This window comes from Buteo buteo, chromosome 2 (assembly GCF_964188355.1).
Source record: "Buteo buteo chromosome 2, bButBut1.hap1.1, whole genome shotgun sequence".
NCBI classification, from domain to species: Eukaryota; Metazoa; Chordata; class Aves; order Accipitriformes; family Accipitridae; genus Buteo; species Buteo buteo.
Window position 1 is genome coordinate 40,023,685 of NC_134172.1, and position 10,951 is coordinate 40,034,635.

General features: G+C 41.9%; 1 protein-coding gene across 1 annotated transcript; it reads right to left on the reverse strand.

Annotated features, from left to right (window-relative positions):
- Window positions 1–8,490: 8,490 nt before the first annotated feature.
- On the reverse strand, window positions 8,491–10,951 carry DPH3 (diphthamide biosynthesis 3). Its single transcript, XM_075051851.1, has 3 exons — window positions 10,770–10,951; window positions 10,545–10,619; window positions 8,491–10,056 (listed from the first exon to the last, which is right to left on the reverse strand). The coding sequence occupies exons 1-3, from the start codon at window positions 10,875–10,877 to the stop codon at window positions 9,991–9,993; spliced, it is 249 nt and encodes an 82-aa protein (XP_074907952.1). The 5' UTR covers window positions 10,878–10,951; the 3' UTR covers window positions 8,491–9,990.

Sequence of the window (10,951 nt, forward strand, 5' to 3'; positions counted from 1 at the left end):
GTAATGTACAAAAAAGAGAAATCAGACTCATTACTCACTGAGTAAATTCCCCTGAAAAATTAAGTTTTGGAGGAACCAAAACTGCTCACAGATTGGTGTCGAGTGCCAGCCTGCATGGAGGGATTGTGCAGGGTGAGAAATACTGTGATATTTTATATTGACTTCTTCAGAATGAAATTTATCATTTCATAAATGCCAAAATGCTTCAATGGACAGTTTTGGACAAAACTGACTTTTATGAATTTAAAATTGCTTCCCCTCTCTGTCTCCTATCTATTTTTCAGTTCAGCAAGAGATAAAAAATAAACAAAACGGCAGCCATATCTGACCAAAAGCAGTCACAGAATGTGCCCTGTGGCACTTCAAATACAGCTCTGGTGAGGACAGCGTCATGCTTTCAGAAATCAGGGTTTTGTCTGTGGTTCTGCCTCACCCTGAGACAGGTAACAGCCTCAGATGTGAATGACACCGAAATGCACTTGCCCAGTCTGATCTTTTGGCTGACACAGTGAAGCAGCAATCAGATTGAGTCTGGAATATTTATGAGAGAGAGTCATGAAGGGCAGAAAACACAGAAATATATTATTTACTGCACATGTCCTTTATTCTCTGTTCATGGATAATTCATTTAAATTCTGCCCTTCTGTTGGGTGAAGTGGATCTGAAGTAACATCCCTGAAGCACCCTGAGTTACTCCAGATTTATGCAGCTGTGCTGGATAGCAGGATCTGCCTCGGAGCATTTTATACTAGCAATGTCTCACAGGGTGCTCTGTGCCTACAGCTCAGAGTATCCCCAGCCAGTTTAATCTTCACAAGCTGCCCTTGCAAGGCAACCTGCAAGGGTGTTTACAGATCTAGCACTATAATTTCTTATTCCTCGGGTTGATTAACCTGTCAGAAATGACTCTCTTTCTTTAGACCTCTATTTTTGCAGGTGCTCCTGGTATAAACGCCTCAACTGTACAAAAACGAACTAGACAAAATGTGCAGACGCTTTATTTGGCATGGAAAGAAACCAAGGACACAGCCCTGCTATGGTTGCAAAAATAAAAAGTGTGGGGAACTTGGCCTTCCTCAATGGAAACTCGACATTTGGGTGGCCCTGCTGCAGTCTGTGTGGGGCTGGCAGTCATTGTCTCTGAATGAAGAGGCTGGCTTAACCTGGATCACTATCAAATCCTCCCTCCGTGAGACTGTGCACTTGGCAGAGGTACTGACGGAAATTCTCTGGCTGAGAAAGCACAATCAAATCCTGTTAGGCGTAGTATCTTGAGAAGGGGGTCTATTAGTTTAAAACACTGAGAAAGTTTGACTGCGGTTGTTTGGCGTTTTCTGCGGTTGCTGATTTATTTGAATTCTCCTTCAGTTATGAAAATCCCAGACTTGAAAAAACTATCAAGGAAAAAAAAAAAAAAAAGGATTTGCAAGGATCAGAGTGTTTTGTAGGGACCAGATTAAATTCTTCCAGTGTGTATCTTCTATACATCATCCCTCACTTGCTGTATGCACGGGGGATAACCATGCAACCCTAACTGCTAGCTTACTTGCTAGGTTTACTGAGCAAGAAACAAATTCTGAGATTAGTACCTGAACAAACAGCTGGGGTGGAGAGAAAATCCTTCTTCTCATAAGCAGGAGGCAGGCCCTGTACCAGCACATCCCTCCAGGGTGCCCCACTACCATGCGCTCTCAGTGTACATACAGAGGAAATCCATATAGGAAAGGCTTAAGTATCAGCCCTCTCTCCCGCTCTCCCTTGCTTCCACAGCAAAATCACACCTCTTGATTGCTAAGCAGCTTGCAGAGGAGGTGTAGGGGCCACAGAAACATATTTTGATGCACAAGGCAGGATGCCAGCTTGGTGTGCCATCACCTGCTCTCCCCTGGGCCTTACGTCAAGAGATATGAAAAATAGTTTGGGTTCCAGTTCAAAGCAGTGCTTGAACTTCATGAACCATCCCTGGAAGGGAGAATGGTTTGCTGCTTGACATGTCCTTTCACAGTCCTACAACGAGGGCTTGCATTTGCCCATCACTGTCCCACTGTGCACCATCCCAGGGTTTGGGAATTTTGCTATTTATCTCAACAAGAAACTGATTAAGTTCCCAACTCCTCAGCCTTTACTTGCCCAAGGAAAACTCACAGGCTCTGACCCCAGGCTGTTTGCAAAGCCTGTCAAAACCCATTTGTGTATGGAGATTGCAGCAGTGAATATCACAGTTAAGGCTAAAAGGCAATTCTATGCCAAGCTCATTCTAGGTCACTAACTTCCTAAGGGTATTCTTCCAAGAAATAGCTTTATCTTGAGTAGTGCTGCAAGAGGAGAGAGACTGAGAGTTACAATTAACCCTTTCTTCAAAAGGAAAAGCAAGAATTCTTCACTCTGTCACATACATCACTCATGATTTATTCAGGGTAAGACTTCACCACCACCCCCCGGCCAGTATTAGAAAATAGCTACAACAAAATAGTAAATTTGAATGAATAAACAATTCTTCACCCTTTCAAAAAGGGCACTATTTTATATGTGCATCTTGGGCAGTATCCACACTCTTTATAGAAACGTAAATACAGTGTATTCAAATTTAAAAGAAATCTCACACTGGAACACTCCACCAACTCCAGGAAAAGGCTTCACTGCCTGGAAAACTCAGATACCCACCAGGAAACCCACTGTAGCAAAGACAAGGAAATACAAGAAGAGCACAGATGCGGCTTTAAAGAAAGAGATGAAGCCATGCAGGAAGTGCAATTTAAAAAGAAGTGGCTAATTTAAAAAGAACATGGAAAAGAAGTAACAAATAACAAAACTAAACAAATAAAGCCAGCTAAATGATGGGCATAGAGGAGCATTAACCAGTCTGGGACAGTCCTACCAAAATGCATGGAGCTCGTGCACTTTCATCAGCTGCCATTAGGTTGTGGTAGAACGACTACTGGGAGGGACTACCAGAAAGACCACCTGAGGTGATACATGACTTGCATCACCTTGTCTTCTAAAAGACGCCTAGGCCATGAGCAAGAGTAAGTAGGAGAAAGACATGGTTATTCTGAGGCTTAGATTCTAAAAGGTTTTTCCCTTAATTAAACATTAGTTCTAAGATAATGTCAGCCTAGTGCTCAACAAGTGTCAAAAAAGCACATAAAATGTGAAGAATGTTTGGAAAATAGAGAGCAGAACAGAGAACAAATACCATTATGCCAATGTATGCATGATGCACCTGGATCAAGAACTGTGCACAACTCTTACGTCCCTTCCTGCACCAAAAATGGTGCAGGAGAGCTGGGCAAAGTTCAGAGAGGGCAACAGAGACAATCACGAGTATGGAGCAGCTCCTGTGTGGAGAGTGGCTGACTAGACAAGGACTTTACAGGGTGGAAGGAATAACCGAGGGGAGATTAGAAAAAAATCTTAGCAGTCATCAGTAGGATAGAGAAGAGAGAGCAGAAAACTGTCTCTTCCTATCCAAAAAGTGCCTTCAAATGAACTATAGAGCAATGGGATCAAAACAAAGACATGTCTCTCCACAAAGCGTACTTAATTCGTGTAATTCCTTTCCATGGGATGCAGTGGATTTTAAGTTGTGATGTGAATTCAAAAAGTGATTAGACAATTCATTTATTTATGCTATTAAACACAAATGCATCAGTCTTAAGAAGTCCGTGGCTTACAAACTGTGTGGTAGGGTGTTCTAGGGAAGTACCCCCAAATGCTTGCCCTGGTCATTATTATCAGACTCTTCGTTAGCTGCAGGGCAGTGCTGGGGATGGGATGGGACCATGGAGACCCTTGGTCTGCCCTGGGACAGCCAGTTCTGCTCTGATGCACTTACCTGTTTTGCTGCCACAGTTCATCTCAGCCTCTAGGACAGCAGCTTTCTTTACTGGATCTGAAATGGCAATCTGACAGGTGGCTTGTCTGTATCTCTGCCTCTGGATTGTTTTCATACCTAAATTCGAAGTCTGGTTCTCCTTATCAAGCTAAGGGATGTACACCAGAATCCACCAATGTGGTTAACACCTGTGTAGTGCACTCAGGGTCACAGAAGCCTCTGCATAACGTAAGAAGTCAAATGTATTCTACCATAATGAGAGAAAAGATAGGATAATGTAGGCTTCATATTTTATCTACTTTTTTCTACATTTAATTAAATGAAGTTTTAATCTTAAAATCTGTCACAAGCTACAAAATCAGTTCTAATCTCTTTTATGGAGTGATGCAAATTGATAAATTTATGCTGCAGTATACAAAACTCAGTTGGAGCTCACCAGCCTCGCTATTGTTTGAAAGATAAAATAAATACCAGAAGCTGTTTGCATTGGCTTTGCACAGGTACACAGTTTCCACAGAAAGAAGCAACAGGCCTACGATCAGAGATATGCAGAAACGAGAACTGTTAAGCAGTATCTATTTCAATGTATTTAAAAAAAAAAAAAACCCAAACAAACCACGTCCCTTGAAAAAATTTTTTCCTAGGGAGTGTGAAATAGTTATTCTTCCTAAGATTATACCAGAAACTTGTATTTTGTGTAAACACCGTCGGACTATGCAAAAAAGATCACACTCAGAAACATTGCAGCTATTTAGCGTTCTGGTGGACTGGAATAACTTTTACTTGAAATAATGAACGTGTCAAAAAAGCTGTTTTCCGACTTGTCCAGAAGGACTACAACTGAGACCAAAGTAAAAACATTTGCCACGGAGCAGAAAGAGCCTGAAAAGGGCACTGAAGGAGTGACTTATGGGTCATTGTATTGCCAGCTCCTGTTGATTTTACCCCGAGTCTTGTGATAGTTGGATCCTTCCCTATAACAACAGCTTTGGCATTCAAACAACATGATAAGGGTCTTAGCTTTGACTTAAAAAATGACCACCACACAACAAAAAAGTAAATCTTGGTAGCAAAATGAAAACATGATCCCCAAAAGCTTCAATGTGAAAGAATGAATTTAAAATACTGTTTTAATACTACAATTTTAAGACAAACTTAGGATCTTCAGGGGCCCAACTCATAAATTTTGAAACCTTGGTTTCAGCAACATCAATGAGCTGACTGAAAATCTGTCAGGGAAGTGACTCTGAGAAGAAAATGGGACGCTCAAACTTACACTGTAATTATTACACAACAACTGAAAATATGGAAAAAGAGTAAAAAGAAAAGATGCCTAGTTAACAATATATATATATGGGGCAAATATTCATCAATTAATTAATATTCTGTGAATGTAAATTAAATTACTTTTCCAGTAGAAGGAAGAGAGCAGGCATAAGATGTAATACTCATGAGTTAGTCTAGTTGCTTCTTTTGGAAATGTTTCACAACAATGACCTGTTATTTGGGGGTCCCAAAAGTTTCCTTCTCAATTACACAGCTGCCAACACCAATATCACACATATTTTGAATTATTCCCTTAGATCACCATGGCAGAGCTCCTCCCTCCTCTATGGAGAGGAAAGACAATGCCAAGAATGAGGGTGGACATTGAAAGCAAAGAGCGAGGGCTCATGGTGCTATTCCGGCCTCAAGAGCACATTGGTGGACACTGGGATCAAACTTTTGGCTCAAAAAATCATCCACACAGGTAGAGCTCTAAAGAAGTCTCTCAGAGCCCCACTTCCTGCTTCACCTGGTTAAAGGGCTAGATTTGCACATTGCACCACATAACCTGATGCAGAAAATACCAATTTGTCGTTCAGCTGGTTGTTTTAGAGAGAGAATTCTTACAGCAGCTATGGTGACTGCCTGCCTGGCTCGGCGATGGCACTGCTGGACGGGGCAGCTCTGCTGCTGACCTTCGCACACCACCTAGCCTTTGGAGCAAGCTCCTCTTGGCTGGCTGTGCTCAGTGGCGAGGTAAATGGCATGGCAATGATCTTGGCAACATGACGGGAAGCCTGTGCTGGACTGGTGAGCTGCCAAGAATTTTGGAGACGTGACCTGGTATGCAAACAGATCAAAAACAGTGACAGCAAGGGGTGGGAAGGTGTGATGACAGGTTGCTTAAGCTTTTACCCTTTTGGTTAGTCCCTTCTGACCCACTTCCTCCCTGACCGCAGGTGACATCGTGACAGCTGTTTTCCAGCTTGGCACAGCTTCTGTCAGTTGTTGCCTCTGTAACTCAAAAAGTCTGACCAGTTTCAGGGCTGATGAGCCCAGCAGCCACGGTTACACGGGATCCTCTGGATCCTCCCCATCTCCTCCATGCCACGGCTACTATGGAGAGACATTAAGATATTAGCATTTTAGGTTACCATGAAGCAGAATCAAAGCTATATCTGAAAGCAATCCACAAGGAACTGTGCTAGGAGAAAATCATGGCAAACATTCATTGCTACGCTAAATATCTTGATAAATCCTATTTGTAAAAACATTTCAAGAAGTTTTCACTGTAACGAATACTTATTGCTACAGTTAGCCTAATCTGAATGTTAAACTGGAATAGAGGAGAGATAGAAATGGGGTATGCAGAAACTGTTTTTCTTAGTGACAATACATAGCTGTCAGTTCACTTTCTTAACAGAAATTTTGACAGTTTATTTGAAATTAATCGGTATCTACTTCCTGGTAGATAGCCTTGGTAATCTATGCAATGATCTTTATTAAACTGATGTTCTGCAAAGGAAGTCTTTTTTTTCTGACTGGTGCTGAGAATCAAAATTAAAAATCATGATGGAGGGAAGAAATGTCAAGGTATTTACATAAGGGTCCTTTAGGACATTACCATTTCCCCAATATACAGACAAATGGGAACAAGTGCAACAGCGGAAATTGCTGGCCTAATGACCTCAGCTCTTGGAGGTCCAGGGTCTCCGTCATGGACTTCTAGAGCAACTATTCAAGACTAATCATGTATGCCACTGATATACAGGCACAATGAGCCAAAAGTACATGACCTTCTCAGCAAGCGTCTTTGAAATGCAAACAAGAATCTGACTGCTCTGAGAAGCTAAGCCTCTTTAGTTTAATGAAGAGCAAATTATCTTCCATTTCTTCCCATAAAATTATGGCAACAGACCGTATTGCCTGTTTTCAATATCATACAGGAGTTTAGTGGTGTGTAACAGCGTTAGCAATTTCAGAGCTTGAATATCTGACATTGATCATAAATTGTTCCACCCTCTCTAATCTCTACTAATTATGACTTATTCCATTAACGTTCACATGATGCTGTTTTCATCACACTGGACTCCTCTGTGCAGTCAAGGACCTAATCAAACACATAATCAATCAATCTGCTTGTCAGATACAAACAGCAAGCAAAAGACTTCTTTGTGTCCTACACAATTGCCTTTTTAGAAGACAAGTGAACCATTGGTTTCTAAGAACATGTAATACACAATTAATGCATAAGGAGCCTGCATGCTGCACAAGAGCCTGTGATGCTCTGAAGAAACCTCGTGACTGAATTCCTGAAGAGGAACATTTCTGATGGGTTACTCAGATTGCCCTGACTGGTGTTTTGGAATTACACAGTATGGAAGAATTTTAGAAAAGCTGACTGCAATCACTGTTGCCAAAAGGCAAGAGAAAAAGCGACACATGACATCCATCCTTGTTTTGCCTCCTTTTTTGGGGGACAGCAATTACAGTCTTGAGATCCTCAAGACACTGCAATGAGACTGAGTTGAGAGCAAGTAGGCAAATGTGGCCACATCCTTTTCTGACGAAGTCAGCCACAACAATTTACTGTTGTTATGCTGTAAAAAATCTCCAGAAAAGTAAACATAATGCATACTTCATTAAAGCTTTGATATATGCTATGTAACCAAATAATTTTAACATGCATATAAATTGCATTATACAACTTGGATCCTATACATACTTGGTAAGAATATGCTTATTATGAAACCTTAAGCACTGACAGTCACAACTGATGTAATGAAGTAATTAATTTTGCTAAAATTACTGTTAGAAAAGCCATTACCTGTATTTTAGATGAGTGGGGAACACTACAGACAATCACTTCAAAGCTTCTATCAGCACATGCCAAGTAAAATTCAACTGATAAACACTTTTTACAACCACGTAGGAATTCAACCACATGGAGTATAAATAATTCTCTATGCAAGCCTCATAGAAGTCTTTATGACAGTACTTCATCTTCATCATAAAATGAAATCTGGTCAAATTACTTCTGTAAAATCTAGGCACCTTTAGAGATGCTACACCTGGCAACTTACTTTGATGTAATTACATCAGAGTATACATTCCCTGGTGCACCATTTGAAACTTTCTCTACTTAGTTTTATGTAGACTACTTGTGGAAAAATCCTTAAGATTTTTATTCACTAGAAATTTGAATAGGAACTTAAACAGGGTTCCTGTAAATTTGCTTTATAGCATCTATTGATAGACTGAAACACTTTTTATGAACTAACCTGAAGAAATTCCACTGTCATTACCACAGCAGCAGTAACTCAACATCTCCGGAAATTGTTGTGGCTGGTGCACAAACAGAATAAGCAATGGCCCATTATAACCACTGGTGGAGTCTTAAATATCTTTATTTAAATAGTCAAAATAAATATTTAGTAAGATTTAGCTAACCAAAGTACCACAGCTTTTTTTTTTTTTAAGCACAGATATCAAAGTAACATGAGCGCCACCTTCTGGTTTAGACATGAAAACACTTTGGGTTGTACATACTGCATTCAAAATTTCTAACTGAAGGGTGTAGTTTTCTTTTTTTTTTTTAACAATAATTAGAATGTTCATCTTCAACATTCACAGAATGTTGTAAGAACAAAAATAGTTAAACGCAAGAATTCAGTAAGACTTGCCTATCTTCAGTGCCTGGAGCAAAATATCTATATAAATGCTACAGAAGTATTTTTCCCCCAATTTAACTTCACAGACATCAAATCCTACTAAAACACATGAATGACTATATTTTAAAGTAAGTATTTAAATACAGTGGCTTGTAATACAAGAAGTAGTCCTGGAATCAATGTACTTTGGAACATATTCTTCCAACTCTTTTCTACCCTAAAAAATCCCTTGTTATTAATTGAGAGAGATGTGTGCATCCCCTACCCAGGAAGTGACAGAAGCTAACAAAGGAAGGCTGAGAAATTCAGCAAACGTACTACTACAAGTGGCACAAAGAACTGCAGCCCATTTTATATTTCCTGCAACAGTCAAATCACAAAGTTGTTGAGAAAATATGGGTAAATTACAATCCATTTCGAGTTCAAGTCCATTTGCATATTACTAGCTTTGCGGGGATAAAAAAAGTTTGACTCCGTTTGTTTCATTTCACACAACACCCACAAAAGTATATCACTATTACGTCAGAGTCATTTGATAACAGCTACCAAAGCTGTTTCAAAGCAACTGCAATTTAAGAAACAAATTTGCCCCAACGCAGGTGTTGCCCCCAGTGCAGATATAAAGACAGCTGCACCTTCTTTGTGCTTACAGTAGTAAAAATAATTTACCAGCAGCATTGGTTCTGGGTCTTATATTTCCCCATATTCAGTATGGGCTGGAAGTACACAAACCCACATCCTGGGCGATACCGCGCTGTGTCAAAACTGTAATTCTGTATGGCATCGTGTCCTATGGACTTCTAAATTTTGACTCCCAACATTTCAGCTCTCTATGCCATTTCACACTGCTATATGCCCACATGAAGCCTGCTTTTCTCCACAGGCTAAGAAGCCACTGCTAGATAAATGGTGTAATTTCACAACTTCACACAGTTCTTCTGTGTATTGACTTGCTGTCAGTTAGGATGATAATTCTCAAAACTTCTGAAATACATATGGCAACTTATATATTTTTCTAAAATACATAACCCTTTTGAACAAAAGCCAGTCATGTGTTTGATGTCTCAGCAAATTCTCATTCAAATGATGAAGGCAGCCAGTAATCGTACTTGTATCTCACAGCAGCGAGCACTTCCAGGAGGACGACCATGTCTCTTTCCACAGTTGCCATCCCCATACTTTCTTATTCTAAAGCAGCAACAGTTCATGAGGTATTCATCAGCACTTAATCAATTCCTTGTTTGTCAAAGGTTCTGCAACGACTTCATCACGCATGAACTGCTCCTGAAGACAGCAAGTTGATTTTCATTAATTTGGGATCTCCCTCAAAAAACACCACATAACCATTTTGTTTTCTAGCCTGGGGTATAACGGGTATGAATCTGTCTCCCGAAACGTGAAAGCCATAACATGCCTACTATATAAGAAAAACTACTAGGCTAGCTGACAGGGCCACTAGACTCATAGATAGATCTTAACACCAGTGAGATTGCTTTGTCCGTGTTCCACCCCATGCTCACCAAGCCGGCATGTTTTAAAGCCCAAACACGGCAAGAGAAGGAGACCAGAAAAACAAGAGTTGAGGCAGGAGCCGTAGTCACAAGCAAAAGGAGCACTAGCCCACACAAGCCTATCCCACGTTCACCAGGGGCTTTTAAAAGCTGCCACCGCGCCCTCCTCAGGGGATGGCGAACCGGAACTCGACTTGGCCGACCCGGCGCGGGGGGAAGCAGGCCGCAACCGTGTCCGACAGCCCCCTGCCCCCCACCCACCTGGTCGTAAATGACGCGCAGGATCAGGGAGCAGCTGGGGCAGGTGGCCACGTCCTCGCCGTTCTCCAGGTCCTCCTGCAAAAGCCCCGGGAAAGCAGTCACCGATCCGCCGCCCGCCCGACCCACAGACACCCGCGGCCGGCGGAGGCGGGACCGCGGCCTAAGGCTGCTCCCCCCCCCCCCCACCTCCCCGCCGCCGCCTCGTCCCAGCCCGCCTGCCGTTACCCGCGTGATGAGGAAGCGGTCCCCGCAGGGGCACGGGTAGCTGTAGGTCTCGGTCTCCTCGTCGTACTCGAAGTCCTCGATCTCCACCTCGTCGTGGAAGACCGACATGGCGGCGGGGGCAGACACGGGACGAGGCGGAAGGGACGCAGAGGCGCGCAACCCCTGTCGCGTGACGGGGCGGG

What these genes read in the sequence shown, in the direction of transcription:
- DPH3 (XM_075051851.1), bottom strand. Translation starts at nt 10,877, where the DNA reads ATGTCGGTCTTCCACGACGAGGTGGAGATCGAGGACTTCGAGTACGAC. An exon ending in ACCGCTTCCTCATCACGCGG is followed by an intron (nt 10,620 to 10,769) that starts GTAACGGCAGGC and finishes GGGCTTTTGCAG; the next exon opens with GAGGACCTGGAGAACGGCGA. An exon ending in TGCGCGTCATTTACGACCAG is followed by an intron (nt 10,057 to 10,544) that starts GTGGGTGGGGGG and finishes TGCTGTCTTCAG; the next exon opens with GAGCAGTTCATGCGTGATGA.